The sequence below is a fragment of the Aotus nancymaae genome, unplaced genomic scaffold (genome assembly GCF_030222135.1).
Source record: "Aotus nancymaae isolate 86718 unplaced genomic scaffold, 86718_ANA_hifiasm-v0.15.2.pri h1tg000057l, whole genome shotgun sequence".
In the NCBI taxonomy this organism is placed as follows: Eukaryota; Metazoa; Chordata; class Mammalia; order Primates; family Aotidae; genus Aotus; species Aotus nancymaae.
This window is the reverse complement of record NW_026988471.1, coordinates 52,723,968-52,740,521: the sequence shown is the minus strand read 5'-3', so window position 1 is coordinate 52,740,521 and position 16,554 is coordinate 52,723,968. Positions and strand designations below refer to the sequence as shown.

The 16,554-nt window shown below is 36.1% G+C and overlaps 1 protein-coding gene across 1 annotated transcript in view; it reads left to right on the top strand.

The window, feature by feature from the left end:
• The window catches only part of PSME4 (proteasome activator subunit 4), a 108,835-nt gene that overhangs the window by 55,409 nt on the left and 36,872 nt on the right, over nucleotides 1-16,554 (top strand). Inside the window, exons 21-27 of the mRNA XM_021672856.2 lie at nucleotides 7,563-7,618; nucleotides 9,126-9,182; nucleotides 9,394-9,449; nucleotides 9,541-9,639; nucleotides 11,598-11,660; nucleotides 11,773-11,868; nucleotides 13,767-13,898. Of these exons, the coding sequence (XP_021528531.2) occupies nucleotides 7,563-7,618; nucleotides 9,126-9,182; nucleotides 9,394-9,449; nucleotides 9,541-9,639; nucleotides 11,598-11,660; nucleotides 11,773-11,868; nucleotides 13,767-13,898 (559 nt within the window). The remainder of the gene's footprint in view (nucleotides 1-7,562; nucleotides 7,619-9,125; nucleotides 9,183-9,393; nucleotides 9,450-9,540; nucleotides 9,640-11,597; nucleotides 11,661-11,772; nucleotides 11,869-13,766; nucleotides 13,899-16,554) is intronic.

The window sequence follows — 16,554 nt, the reverse complement described above, 5'->3', positions numbered from 1 at the left end:
TTCAGGTAAGGAAATCTGTGTTAAATGTTTCTAGGAATTTGCCAAATTCTTTTTAAAGAACTTTTGTTTTTCATTAGTTTTGTTGTTTGATATAAGAGCAATTGTACCAAAATTCACTTTTGTTAAAAAAGATTAATTTTGAACAATATTTTAAAATAAGAGGCTTAAAAGTTTTGATTTTTACCTATGATCTTAACAGTGTATAATACAGTAAGAACTTGACTTGAAGGTGTCAACAGTTTAAATTGTGGTCATTTAATCCCATAATTTACTTTAAAAACATGTATTTTTCATGTTAGTAAATTTTTAGTACTGAGTGATCATTAGGATGCACTGCAGAAGGGTCAGCTAAAAAGGCCGAGGGACTTTTCTTGCAGTTCGTATCACCCTGTGTCTCGATGCCATGTACATTATAATAGTGAATTGAAACGAAAGGCTTTATCCTTTGAAATAAATGTGTATCATGACAAAAGCTTCATATATTTGATTATTATAAAGCCAGTTAGGTTTTTGTATAATGCAGTGCATTTTAATAAGGAAGAGTGTATTATGACAATCTGATGAACACCCTAATATAAACTGTTAGTTTATATTACTGCATATTATAAGCTATAAAATTGATATTGAGTATTCTTTCGTAGGCTTTTCCCAGAAAAGTTAAAGAGGAAAGATAAATTTAGCCTGAAAGGTTTTGCGTTTTAGCACTTTCACATTTAGAGTGAACATTTAATTTAATAATGAAATGAAGTAATAAAAATCTATGTTAAATATACTTACATAATGTTTATGTATTTAAACATATATAGATAAAAATATAAAATGCTTCCTAATACATAAATAAAACAGTAAAACTTCAATTTTTAAAAATCATTGAATAATACATATTTTTAGAGTTCTTTTTAGTTACATGTATATATGGGGGATAATGATTATATAAAGAGAATTAAGAATAAATGAACAGCTCTTTGGCTTTGAATTGCCAAAAGAGGGCATCTTTTGGCAATTCCTTTGGCTTTTAAAAGTTCTTAATAGAATTGTATTTAATTTATAACCAGCATTACCTTCAGCTGAAACTTTTTTTGGGCAAAGTGTAACTTTTTACATTTATTTCCTATGTCTTAACATTTTTACCTTTTTTTAACAGTAAACTCTCACAAAGTATCATAAAATAAAATAGCCTTTAAAATTTCTAAAATGCTTATTTTAACATAGGCTAGTAATTATTAAAATCTTCTAAATCTAATTTGATTTGAAAAAACTAATAGAATAATTTCAATAGATGGTTCCATTGTTCTATGATAAGAGTTCATACTGCCTGGTGTGAAGAATGAATATCTGTAGCATAATTTATGGTGATTATTAGCAGATCAGTTTGAAACTAGTAGAGGAAGAGAAAACTCTTACGGCATTAGTTACTTCATAGGAAATGGGAAAATATACGAGAGAGAAAATGAAACACCTAAGTGTAAAGAATATTTTAGTAAAATGCCTAAGAATATGTCTGAGAAAAATATCTATTGTTAACAACAGTTTGGCTGTGGTATTATGAGACATTATGCATTTTGTGAAATACCAGACCAGTTTTTAGAAGCACATAGTAACTCATGATTGTTTTTGGTTTTTTTGTTTGTTTGTTTGTTTTTTTGAGATGGAGTCTCGCTCTGTTGCCCAGGCTAGAGTGCAGTGGTGTGATCTCGGCTTACTGCAACCTCCACCTCCCGGGTTTAAGTGATTCTCCTGCCTCAGCCTCTCAAGTAGCTGAAATTATAGGTGCCCACCATCACGCCCGGCTAATTTTTGTATTTTAATTTTTCTTGAGGTGGAGTTTTGCTCTTGTCATCCAGGCCAGAGTGCAATGGTGCTGTCTTGGCTCACTGCAGCCTCTGCCTCCTGGGTTCAAGCAATTCTCCAGCCTCACCCTCCTGAGTAGCTGGTATTACAGGCATATGCCACCACGCCTGGCTAATTTTTTTTGTATTTTAGTAGAGACAGGGTTTTACCATGTTGGCCAGGCTGGTTGCAAGCTCCTGACCTCAAGTGAATCCACCCACCTCGAACTCCAAAAGTGCTGGGATTACAGGCGTGAACCACCACATTTAGCCTCATGTAATTCCTTTTTAAAACATTTAAACTTACATAAATCTTAGTTATGTAAAATTCTAGCTGCTATAATTTTTTTGTCCATTACTCAGTATTAAGATTGACTTGTGCATGTATTAGTAGTCTTTGTCTTCTAGAAGAAAGAATACAGTGATATAAAAAAATTTTAAAAATACCTAGAAGCTTAGTTTACCTTTTTATTTTTTCTTCTTAAAAAAAAAAAATAGAGACGAGGTCTCACTATGTTGCTCAGGCTGGTCTCTGAGCTCAAGTGATCCTTCTACCTTGACCTCCCAAAGTGTTAGGATTACAGGTGTGAGCTATCACACCTGGCCTTTTTTTTTTTTTTTTTGAGATATGGTCTCAACCTCTTACCCAGGTTGGAGTTCAGTGGCACAGTCTTGGTTCACTCACTGCACCTTCCATCTCCTGGGCTTAAATGATCCTCTTGCATCAGCTCCTGAGTAGCTGGGACTGCAGGCATGTGTCATCATGCCCAGCTAATTTTTGTATTTTTTGCAGAGGCAGGGTTTCATCATGTTGGCCAGGCTGGTCTCAAACTCCTGACCTCAAGTGATCTGCCCATTTTGACCTCCAGAATTGCTGGGATTACAGGCAGGCATGAGTCACCACACCCAGCCAAAGTTTAGTTTTACTTTCTAGTTTTCCTGTGAGAATATCTAACTTAGTCCTATTAGGGTATGTGGGATGGTTTTAAAATCTCTTTATTCAGGAAAATGGCTACTAAATGGGAAAACCTATCTTCTGTGCTATGTTATTATATTAGAGACTGACTAAAAATAAGCCAAGTCCTAAGCATAAAAGTAAATGATCTACCTAATGATATCCGCTTTGGGGATACCATGTACCTTTAGGCCTCTAGCAGTGTAGGGTTATTAAATATCTTATACTTACTGTAAAGTTTACAGTTTGAAAGGATGGATATAATAAAGTCATGATGGGTAATTAAGGTTAAATTCTTCTCTTATTTAGTATCATTGAAAACAATTTGAGTTTTTAACAGTTTTGTCAGATACCACAGGTTGCTGAATTAATCTTAAAATAGGACCTAGTTTGCTCTTGGAACCTTTAGATAGTGTTTTAAGAGAAATATTTGTGGTATAGTTTATACTCATAGTTCTACCTTTATAGATGTGGAAGTTGGATTATGTCTTTCCAGAGTCACAGGAATTTTGGACACTTGCCTTTAATCCTGAAATTGTCATTAATTTTTTCTTTTGCAGTCCATTCTCTAAATAATCTTTTAGGTCTAACCAGCTATCACAGGATGCAAAGAACTAACATCTAAAAAACAGGGTTACTCAAGGTAGAGGAGTCATTTGTCATCTCAAAATATTTCTTTACTTTGTGCCCCCTTTCCTCTTATAGATTTATTACATCATTTTTAGTTGAATCATCCTTAGGCTCTCAGCTTTTACTAACTTTTCACTGAAAGAAATTCATACTTAAGGTCTAATAGTGAGACCATTTCATTGATATGTGAAAGGATGTGTTGCTTATGCAATGAGGGGCAGGGCTAGCTAACCTCTCTTGGCACCTCCAGGAAACTACCCAGCTCTGCTGGGGGAGCTGCACACAGAAAAGGAAACAGTTACTACTCCACGGTGAGTAACCCTGTTTTCTCCTTATTTCACCTTCTGACTGTTTTCATTTATTTTTAAAAGCTTGTGTGTCAGACATGGAAATAAAATAGTTCTTATTTTCAGAGTTAATTTAAAATCTAGCAGTGTGTAAGCTTTCTCTTAGCAACTCTTTGTTCACTTGGCAGCGTAAGAGCCAGCTTTTTGTTTGTGTTTATAGTTGTTACTGCTACCTAGGATTGAATTGGATAATAGAAAACTAAAATAGGCGTAATTGTCTCTTGTGAAACAGTTGTCCTTTGAAGGGAAAAAAATCTATTAGTGGCTTGGTTTTACATCTTTGACGTTTTTTTTTTCATTTGGAAGGGGAAGTGTTATTGAGAAGATAGGATGTTCTTTCACTTATACACAGGAAGTATTTTATATTATTATTTACAGGGGTTGGAAGACAATTCACCCAGCCTTTATTTACATATGTGATTTGTATTATATATTTTGTTTTTATGTTACTATTTCTTTTTCACCATCCCTTTTTTCCTAGCAGTGATTATTTTCATAGTTCTTCTCTAATCATATCTAAAGAAGATTGCCATCTAGTGGTATGAATAGTATGGTAAATTCATAGGTCTTTTTTTAGTGGTACAAATATTTTAACACATTTTATTATAAGTTAGGTGGCTTGGTACTATCTAGAAGCTATGAAGCAGATTTAACTTTATTATTATTATATAGATGGTGTTATTTACAATATGTGGTGCTGGAATTTTTTTTTTTAATTGTATTGTTCCTTAGATTAAATGATACTATGGTTTGTAAAATGAACCAATGAATGAGTACAATGGATTTCACATGGGGAAGGGGGAGGTGATGATGGAATTTGATTTCACTTGCACATATTGTTACTATTGCTTTTAGTCAGAATATAGATCTGTAAGACAGTGCCTTAAGCCTATTCACTTAAGGTTATGTGCATAGCTAAAAATTACCAGAACAGTTTGATATATCAGAGATTACATCCTGGGCACAACTAGATCTATAATGTCACAAAGAGAGACAGTCATAATATTTTATTTGGGTAATGGATAGAGATTTCTTTTAGCAAAAAATCTTCTAAAGATCAGAGAGGTAAGGCATTGTGGCTCATGCCTGTAGTCCCAGTGCTTTGAGAGGTGGAGATGGGATTACTTGGGGCCAGGCATTTGAGACCAGCTTGGGCACCACAGGGATACCCGGTCTGAACCAAATAAATAAATATATAAATTAGCTGGCGTGGTGGTGTGCACCTGTAGTACCAGCTACTCAAGAGCCTGAGGTGTGGGCGGGTCCACTTGAGCCTGGAAGGTTGGGGCTGCAGTGAGCCATGATCATACCACTGCACTGAAGCCTGGGTGGCAGAAGGAGACCCTGTCTTGAAAAAAATTAATAGCTACACTTGCTGAGAAACATTTACTGTAAAACATGTTAATCCAGTTAATTTGTGGTAGGCAAGAAGAGATCAAATTATGGTGGATAAAAATAAATAAAAGCTGTAATGTATACTACCCAGATAGGTCCTATATATAGTCTTCTCTCAGTGTAGTTGGGAGATTGGACCCCGGCATACCAAAATCCACTCATACTCAAGTGCCACAGTAGGCCCTGAAGAACTCACATACACAAAACGCCAACCCTCCATATGTGTAGATTTCTTATCCTGCTAATAGATTTAATTGAAAAAAATCTATTTGTAAGTAGATCCACGCCTGTGTTGTTCAAGGGTCAACTATGTCAAGAGATATGGAAGCTGTATTTTAATCCAAGTTTTAAAAGTACAGGAAGAAGATAAGGCTTTTATTTAAGATACATTACTTAATACTTTACAATCTTACACAGAATTTTTTAAAGTAGTCAGCATAAGTGATAATTTTTCAAATGCCCTGATAAGGAAACAATTCAAAGTGTCACATGGATTTTAAGGTATTTGGTGTCAGGACTCTTAGAGGAAAAGCTTCGAATTCTCAAATAAGAGGCTTTTTTTATATGCTAAAAACTGTGGAGAATAATTGACTATAAAGAATGCTTTCTCTTATTTGTGTAATACAACAATAACTAAAGTGACAGTAATTAAAATTCCTGCTTGATTTAATATTATATGGCATTAGATACAGACTGGGTAAGCTGCAGACTCAGACTATGTATTTCTACTTCAGAAAACTAAGTGTTTATGGCAGCAGTGAGGCGACCATAGTCTAATGGGATGGCTCATGGCAATCACTTCCCCTTGCTTTAACAATGGGTGGGATGGGGAAGAGTGGGAACCCTCCTCTGCTTTGTTCTTGTTACTGTTGAGTACAGGCCTTTTCTCTTGATGAAATTTAATTTCAGTAAATACTTGAAGTTCTTGTAAAGGAATCTGATTTTATTTTTTACTAACAGATTTTGGATATGTAACATATTTTTGATCATGCAAAAAGATATAGAATGCTCAAATTTGCCAGTGGTTGAAGGAAAACCAAATTTTAAGAGGAATTTGATCTTAAAAGTCTGAAAAAGCAAATTGACGTTTGATGATGCTATTAATATAAAATCTTAATGAGCTTTGAAGTAAGTTAGTGAAAAAGAAGCCATTCTTTGTCTCTGTAGGCTTGGTTTTGAAACTTGAGAAGGTATTGTTGCTGTCCTCAGTACTAGGTTATGGCGAGGAACATACTGACATTTTAGAAATATGTTTTTACTTGTTACTTAAATAAATACCTGAATTCATAACTGTCAAATATTAAGGTAGAGATAACCCATTTAATTCAGCTACTTGTTGGGGGTAGACAATATACCTGGGGATGTATTGATTTAAAAATGTTGTTTTCTTCATGGTAAGTGCTGTGCAGTGCATTGGTGATTAGCAATAATAATAAGATTGCTGTTTATTAACCCTGTATATGCTTGCCTCATTTGTGCCTGTTTTTCCTTTTAGAATGTATCTCTTTGTTTAAAAAAAGCTTTGAATTTAATCTCATATTTTGAAATAAAATGTCGAAAATTGAGGTATATTTTTTCACTGAAGAAAATGTAGATTTCAGATATATAAATTCTCATTTGACTATAAAATCTGTTCTTGCATATGTAAAAAGTGACTTTTAACCCTTTATTGAATTTAACTACCTGGGTCTGCTTGTGGTAGCCTTGCGGAGCAGGGCTACCCCTTATAGGCTCAGGGTAGTCTCTGATTGTGGCAACATAATTCTTTATGGCAGATCTTAATTAGGAAACAGTGATTTTTAACCTCTGAATTTCTTTGAAAAGAGTGTCTTTTTACTGCACGTGTTAGGAGAAATGCATTTGACTGATTTTAAGAGGAAAGGTAATGATTATCTGAATAAGTCTGTCTCATTCATATGCTTCAGTAAAATTTGTGAGTTTTGGCAGGTCCGAAGGTAGTGAATTATCTCTGATTGTTCAGTCAGTTACAGATCGAACTCCTTGTTCTACTCTTTCCCCCCTTCCCACTCTGCACTTGACTAGTCTTAAAATAAAAAAAAATAAAATAAAAATTTGTGAGTTTTAACTGTTGTACCATTATTAAGCTGACTTTTCTTTATATCAATGTTAATCACCACACTTAATCTTTTACATTTGAATATTGGATATCAATATTATGTTCCTTTAGGAGGCCTCCTGAAGTGACTAAATTTTTCCTTTAAGATAAATAACGTGATTCTTACTGAAACAGCATTAACCTTGAGAAAGGTAGATTGATTTTTCCCACTGAAGGTGGGAAAGAACGTTATCTTTGTTTTGGTTTAAACACTCCAGCAGTGAAACTTTTCCCTTTAATACTTCATATTGGTATTATTAATAAATGCAAGCACTCTTGTTTTTATACAGAGTACCAAGTATGGTGTCCTTGGAAGAGACAAAGTTGTATACTGGACTTGAATATGGTATGTGAATCCTAATCTGAGTAAATCTGTGTAGACTATGTTTGGTAGTAACTCCACAAGGACTACAATGAAGTATGAAGTAGTTTTTTAGTTTGTTTGTTTGAGACGGAGTCTCACTCTGTTGCCCAGGCTGGAGTGTGATGACGAGATCTCCGCCCACCGCAACCCCTGCCTCCCAGGTTCAAATGATTCTCCTGCTTCAGCCTCCCAAGTAGCTAGGATTACAGGCGTGCGCCACCAAACCTGGCTAATTTTTATATTTTTAGTAGAGACAGAGTTTCACTGTGGTGGCCAGGCTGGTCTCCAGCTCCTGACCTCAAGTGATCCACCCACCTCCACCTCCCAGAGTGCTAGGATTACAAGTATGAGCCACCATGCCCAGCCTAAAATGAAGTAGTTTTGTATTGTGATATTCCTAATCTGTTTTTTGATATATAAAAAAATATTAATTACACAGCAGTCATTTTTGCCTGTTTTGGAAAAACTGGAAAATTATTATATAAAGAACAGTCAGTAAGAAATTGGGTCAATCTGTATTTGAATGCTTTCTATGTACAAAGGTAGGCTTTTATATATTGTAATGTTAATTTATGTTTAAAATTATTTTAGCACTTATATATTACACTTGTTGTCAATAGGAATATTGTAACCCTGTATTTGAATGAACTTTGTACTTTCCTAGTAAATTAAGTTTTATAATAACATTTACATAAAACATTTTATTGTTATTGATCTGAGTCTAACATTAAATAGAAATTTAGCACCCTTTCTTATTGCTGGATTAACACTAAAGTTAGTTACATACATTAATTGCTAAGGTGTGATTGCTTGATTTAGGTCACCTACAACTAATCAGAAAATTCCATGGATTGGCTAACGCCCTTTTCAACCTTAGCCCACCTGCACCCAGGTGAATAAACAGCCATGTTGCTTACACAAAGCCTGTCTGCGGGGGTCTCTTCATTCAAAGCGCAAGTTTTAACATTTGGTTCCGGAAACCCTGGATGGGGGAACTCCTACAGGAGACCAAACCCCCGTCCCTGTTCTTGTGTTTTCTCCATGAAGAGGTCTACTTACCTACCTGAGGTCATCAGACCAGCCCACAGACACACACCACCTGAAAAAAAAAAAAAGAAGACAATTCGGTGGATTTTTATCTCTAATTAGTGACTAGAGCCTTTGAAATATTGACAAAGATAAGATGGTTTTTATTCCCCTTGCCCCTCCCACCTCCTTGCCCCTTGAAGTTTTATAAGCAGGTCGTTTTATTTATTACTACTTTTTTTCTTGAAACGTGACAGACAGCTCATAAGCAGGTAATTTAAATGTAGAGGTTTTAGAAGTTTCTGTAACATGCCTAGCCACTAATCCAACTATGTAAAGGCAGACACATTTGTTTTTTTCTCCAATACTTGATCCCTTCTTGACCTAACCTGTTGATATAAACTTTAATAGTCTGAGGAGCATTCAGTGTCTAAAATACCTTCTTTTATTTTTCCCAAAATAGATCTGTCTCGAGAGAACCACCGAGAAGCAATTGCTAGAGTTATAAGGAAACTTCTTAGTAAGTATATCTGTACATTTAACTTTTTTGTTCTTAAGTATTTTGGAATTTTAATCTATAGCATGCACATATTTATGTTTTTTATTCCAAATGGTGAGAATATTGGCAGTGATTTTTTTTCCCCTTAACTAATGGATTCTTGACTAATGCCTCAAGATTCTTATGGTAGTTCAATATTTTAAACAAAATCCTTTTCCTTCCCCCATTATAGACCACATACTTGCTAATTCAGAAGATGATACCAAGTCATTGTTTCTTATTATAAAGGTACAGTTGTCATTTAATAGTTGCATAATTATTAATATGATCAGGCTTGGATTGATGACTTGCAAATACAATTTGAAACTCTTTGACACAGATCATTGGAGACCTTTTGCAATTCCAAGGATCTCACAAGCATGAATTTGACTCCCGATGGAAAAGCTTCAACTTAGTAAAGAAATCAATGGAAAATCGGGTCAGTATTTTCACCTGAAAGTCTGCACTAATTTTTTTTAAAGGTATATATAATAACCTCCTAATTTGGGTATTATTCAGCATATAGAGGAAATTTCCCTAAAAGGAAAAACAGTAGATTTAAAATAGGTAAAAGGTGACTGGGCGCAGTGGCTCATGCCTGTAATCTCAGCACTTTGTGAGAGGCTGAGGCAGGCAGATCACAAGGTCAGAAGATTGAGACCATCCTGGCCAACATGGTGAAATCCCAACTCTACTAAAAATAGAAAAATTAGCCAGGCGTGGTGGCGGGCGCCTGTAATCTCAGCTACTTGGGAGGCCGAGGCAGGAAAATCACTTAAACCCGGGAGGCAGAGATTGCAGTGAGACAAGAAAAAAATGTATTTTTTTTTTTTAATACAGAATCTTCTCTCTGTTTCCATGATAGTCTCTAAACTTTCAGTGGGAATTTGGACAATACCATTGAGGCTATCTTGTAAGAACTTGAAGGAATTTAAAAATAGGGAGGAATTATCTACAGGCATGAATTTAAAACATTTTACTTTATGTAAATCTGCGAAAAAGATGTATTTATGCTGCATAGAAGACAGCTTCTTTGGGACTGTGGAAGAAAGTGTATCATCATAAGCCAGGAGATGTTTATGGCAGTTTTCTTATACTAGAAACTTTTAACTGAAATTGAGTCTAAAAAGGTTGTGTGAGTTAATTCTTTAGACAACAGTTGCTAGATACTTTAGAAGAATGGCATGTAAAAAGGGCAAGGAGATATGAAAACATGACATGCTTTAGGGGCAAGTGGCTGTAGGGGGTAAACTAGATTGTTTATACTTTGTTATGAGAAAATGTTTTAGTTTTATATTCATCAGTGGGAGTTACATTAACAGTTCTTAAGTAGATCTGATTTGAATATTGGAAACGTCAACATTCAACTCACTAAATGTTAAAAAGCTCTGCCACCACTGTGATCAATAATTGCAGAGAGACTGGTACTGTAAGTAAGAAGGGAAGTTAAACTATTACAGTCCAGGTGAAAACCACAGCCTGAGTCAAGTCACTGGTGTTGAATTGGAGATCACATGTTTTGAAAGTGGTAGAATTTGCTGGGTATGGTGGCTCATGCCTGTAATCCCAGCACTTCGGGAGGCCAAGGCAGGCAGATCACCTGAGGTCGGAAGTTCAAGACGAGCCTTACCAACCCTGTCTCTATTAAAAATACAAAATTAGCTGGGAGTGATGGCTCATGCCTGTAAAATCCCAGCTACTTGGGAGGCTGAGGCAGGAGAATCACTTCAACCTGGGAGGCGGAGGTTGCAGTGAGCCAAGATTGCGCCATTGTACTCCAGCCTGGGTAGCAAAAATGAAACCCTGTCTCAAAAAAAAAAAAAAAAAAAAAAAAGAAAGGAAATGGTAGAATTGAGAGGTTTGATGATCAATAAGCTATGGTATGAAAGAGGAACAGTTTTGAGCCTCAACTATCTGCCTCTGGTGACTGGGTAGAAGATTATGTGGCAAAAGCTTAAATGATACCTTTTAGAAATCTGAAAAATACTGTATTTTGTAGTAAACATTTATGCTTACCCTGAAAAGCTGTGGCTATTTATAGATTTAACAGAGTTGAACAATTTTCTTAGTAGGCTGTTTTTGTACTCTTAATATTTTACTGAATAAGAACACAACTCTGTTGCTCTCCCCTGCATGGGTGTAATGGTAAACTATTAGAGAAAAACAGGGTGTTGGATGGGCTATTTAAAAGGGGGATGTTTCTACTATTAGCCATAAAATTAATTAAGATAGCTTATTTTTATATAAGCCGGATGTCTTTAGGATAAAGGAAACAACCACCACCACTCACCAGCCTACCATGGGCCTTTTTGATCCTTATTAAGGTATTTAGAGGCATTCATTGTTGAAGTCATTTAGCGAAAATGTTGAAGTGTTTCTTGCTACTTTGTTTTCCAGCTCCATGGGAAAAAACAGCATATCAGAGCACTGTTGATTGATAGAGTAATGTTACAGCATGAGGTAAATATTTTTTTCAGTCATGGTGACTTTTTAAATGCCAGTTTTCCAGATGAGTATTTAGTTTTGTTGTCATAATTAAATTCTAGTAAATACTTTGCACTTGTTTTCTTAGCTACGGACGCTAACTGTTGAGGGTTGTGAATATAAAAAGATACATCAAGATATGATCAGAGATCTTCTTCGCTTATCTACAAGTTCATACAGTCAGGTAAGACTTACGCAAACACTGTACTCCCCTTCCCTCCCATTTGATTACATGCATTCTTACTATCCCGCTTTTAACAAGAGAGTAAGTAATTTCTCCCATAGGTCACACATCCAGGAAGTAAGAAAACCAGAACCAAAAGCTAGGCTCTCTTAATTCATATTAGCATAAAAAACAGCTTTCAAATTGTAAATATATTCAAGCTAAGTTTGCTAGTCATTTTTTTGTAATGCTTAATGTTTCTGTTTATAATTCTTCTCATTTTTTTTAAATTTGAAAGATAGTGCTAGTGTGATATTGTTGGCACTTCAATCAGATTTTGAAGTCCAGTCTATGAAGGCCACATAATTCCTTCTAGATATTATGCTTGGGTTTTAGGAAGCTGCTACCACATGAATTGTGAGGTCCATCCTTTAAGATAGTGTAGGAACAAGAGATTATCTCCAAGCCCAGAGAACTGGAAAAAGACATGTGTAACCAATTATTCTATCTTTGTAAAATAATGTAAATTAGCTACAGGTTGAGCATTGGAAACTCAAAATGCTCCAGTATCCAAAACTTCTTGTTTATTAGAGCATTTCAGATTTCAGATTTTTGGATTTGGGATGTTCACCCACTAAGTTTATAATCCACATATTTCAAAATGTGAATAAACCTAAAATCCAAAACATTTTTGGTCCTGAGCATTTATTTTACTTTATTTTTTTTTTGAGACAAGATCTCTCTCTGTTACTCAGGATGCAGTACAGCAGTGTGATCACAGCTCACTGTAGGCTTGAACTCAAGCTTTGAGCTTGAGCTTGAGCTCAAGCGATCATCTTACCTCAGCCTCTGGAATAGCTGGGATTACAGGTGTGCACCACAATGCCAGACTAATTATTTTCAATTTTAGTAGAGACAAGGTCTCGCTTTGTTGCCCAGGCTGGCCTCAAACTCCTGGCCTCAAGCAATCTGCCCGCCTGGGCCTCTCACAGTGTTGGGATTACAGGTGTGAACCCCCATGCCTGGCCAATTGAGCATTTCAGATAAAGGATACTCAACCTGTACCTAGCCTCTAACTCAGAGACTCTCTAAAGTAATGTTTAAAATGAATTTGAGGCCAGGCATGGTGGATCACTTGAGATCAGGAGTTCAAGACCAACCTGGCAACATGGTGAAACCCTGTCCCTACTAAAAATACGAAACTTAGCCGGGTGGGGTGGCATCCACCTGTAGCCCCAGCTACATGGGAGGCTGAGGCAGGAGAACCACTTGAACCTGGGAGGCGGAAATTCCGGTGAGCCAAGATCATGCCACTGCACTCCAGACTGGGTGACAGAGTGAGACTCCATCTCAAAAAAAAAAAAGTTTGAAATATGTGCAATGTGTTGCTTTTACTATAACCATTTATTTTCCGTTACTATTTAACTAGTTCAAAGGTTGTAAATTTATACTGAATGTTTTGTTTGGGTCAAAAATATGTGAGACTATACTTAAGATTTGCCTTAAAAAGGTTAAGTTGTTGTGTGTTTGTTTTGGTTTATTTAAGTTCCTGGAAATCCTTTAATTTTCTTTGTGTGGACAGAAGTGAAAATCTGCTCTTGATATCAACAGTAATTGAGAATAAAAGGTGTCGTAGTATGCTGATGACTTGCAGCTATGTTACTGAGCAAATGCACATTGCTTCTATTCAGTCTTCCCTCTATCAAACACATTTCAATCAGTGTAACCTAAACCATGGATTTGATTGGTAGTGATGTGCTCCCCTTTTAATATGTAGATAAATCATTTTTTAGGGTATGTGCTTTCAAATTTTTTTTGTTAGTTAGAAAAACATTTAAATTATCACTGTTTTTGATAATTTATAGTGCTTTGTACTTTACTATTTAATAAAAGTCTTTTGTTAATAATACTTCTTCCAGGTGAGAAATAAGGCTCAGCAAACATTTTTTGCTGCCTTGGGAGCATACAACTTCTGTTGCAGAGATATAATTCCCTTGGTTTTGGAGTTCTTACGGCCTGATAGACAAGATGTCACACAGCAGCAATTCAAGGTATAGGAATTTTTTTCTGTTTTACTGTAAAAATTTTCAAACATACGGAAAAGTTGAAACAGCTCTACAGTAAACATCCATATCTTCACCATTGACATTCTGTATTTAAGATGTTCCTGTATTTGCTTTATCGCATCTGTTCATCCATTTTATTTTTTTATATAATCAACTTTTTTTATACCAATATGAGGAGACTCATTATTTACTTATTTACCTCTGTGATCAGTATTATGATGAAGAAAATATAAGAAGCAGACTTCCCTGAGGAAAAGAATTATTTATCTTGAGTGCTAGTGGCCAAGTAGCTTGGCTGGCCTATTGGAGAGGGGGATGAAGGACCAAAAAGTTTAGGGAAGCATGACCAGCATGAAGGAAGGGTTTAAGACAGGAAGGAAGAAATACGATAAGTTTGAGCGATGGTATGGAAGCTTATGTAACTGGAGTAGAGAAGAAAGGAAATGATACAAGATAAGGCAAATACTACATCCTATGGGGATGTAATAGAGTATAGGTAATAGATAATGATTACTTATACTGTCAGGTAGAAAGAAATAGATTGAGAGTGATTTAGGAGTGAGAACAGATAGGACTTGGTGATTGAAAATGAGGGAACTGGAAAAAGGAAATGTCAAAATGACTAAGTTTTTGGATCGTACAGTTAGTCATTGGGCACATCAGAGAGAGAGTGTGTGTGTGTGTAGAGTAGATGACATAGTTAATTTGGACTAGTTTAATTTGAAGTGGTTCCAGTGAACTAAGAGGAGCATCAAGTGGACAGTTAGACATCTGAGTTTGAAGATACCATTTCCATGTATGTTGATGATGATTGAAAGCTATGGGCATAGATAAGAAAGCCTGGGAGGAGATTAAGAAGAGGAGCAAGGGGCATATATTGAGAAACTCCTTTAGAAGCCAAATAGAAGAGCTGAGTGACACTGGAGAGGTCAGAAAGGTATTAAGAAATAAGGAAGATATCAAGAAATAAGAATCACAGAAGGCAAGGAGAGGTCTTTCTAGAAGGAAGACTTAATGTGTAGAGTCACTGCTTTTTGTAGATAATTAAGATGAGCCCTAAACATGTTCCATGAAGCTTGTAAGACAGATGTCAATAAACTATAGCTTAGGCTCAGTTGCTGGCTTTTGCAAAACTTTTATCGAAACATAGCCATGTTCATTACTTTATGTATTATGTGTGGTTACTTTCATTCTACAGTGGCAGAGAAGAGTAGTTGAGACAGAGAAAATGGCTTTGCTGTTTACTCTCTGGCCCTTTATAGAAAATACTTGCTGACCCCTGATGCAGATGTGTAATTTGAGAGTGTTGTAGGTTTGACTCATTGACTATTCTGTTGTTGACCTTAATGAGAGCAGTTTAAATGGACAAAATTAGAGAGATTAAGTACGGTCAAAATAGAAAAATATCTTATTAGGTCAACAAAATCAGGATTTTCAGTGACCTTATGGAGAACCTGTAAGAGGAATGGAATACAAGGTGGGTAACAAGCTAGATTGGAATCAAGTGAGGTGAATTGGAAATCAAAATGTTTTGATACTAATAACTCTTTTTAGGAAAAAGGAGCATTTTAGAAATGATAACCTGCTGTCATCAAAGGATACTTGGTGTCATCAGAATCATTGTGATTAATTGGACTTTTATGAGTAATAAATATGCAGTATAGTTTAGTTTTGTGTACTTTGTAAATTACTCAGCAACCCATGTTAACTATTTACTAAATTATTTCAGACATCAAATATTAGACTCTAAATTTTTTTTTTTTTGAGACGGAGTTTCGCTCGTTACCCAGGCTGGAGTGCAATGGCGCAATCTCGGCTCACCGCAACCTCCGCCTCCTGGGTTCAGGCAATTCTCCTGCCTCAGCCTCCTGAGTAGCTGGGATTACAGGCACGTGCCACCATGCCCAGCTAATTTTTTGTATTAGTAGAGACGGGGTTTCACTATGTTGACCAGGATGGTCTCGATCTCTTGACCTCGTGATCCACCCGCCTCGGCCTCCCAAAGTGCTGGGATTACAGGCTTGAGCCACCGCGCCCGGCCTAGACTCTAAATTTTAAGAGTGGCACATTTTGTGGTTTTTGTGATATAGTTGAAGAAAATTAGAATGGAATATATGTTCTTAGAAACATCCTTACATTTCTTTATTACCTTACTAATAGGCATTCTTTGAGCAAACTTTTTTTTTCTTTTTGGAGACAGGGTCTCGCTGTCACCCAGACGGGAGTACAGTGGCGCAAACATGGCTCATTGTAGTCTCGACCTCTTAGGGTCCAGTGATCCTTCCACCTCAGCCTCCTGAGGAACTGGGACCTCAAGCGTGTGCCACCATGCCCAGCTTATTTTTGTATTTTTTGTGGAGAAGAGGTTTCGCCATGTTGCCCAGGCTGATCTTGAACTCCTGAGCTCAAGCAATCTGTCTGCTTTGGCCTCCCAAAATGCAAGAATTACAGGCATGAGCCACCTCACCTGTCCCAAACTCTGTATTAAATGACCTAGAGAAAATATTAATGGATGCCACTTAAATTTGTCAGGCTCAAGTTTCTAAAAGTAACATGTTAAATATGTGAACATATTTTCCTAACCAATGTTAAGCATTTAAGTAATCAATACACATTTAAAACCCACATGTAGGTGCGTTGG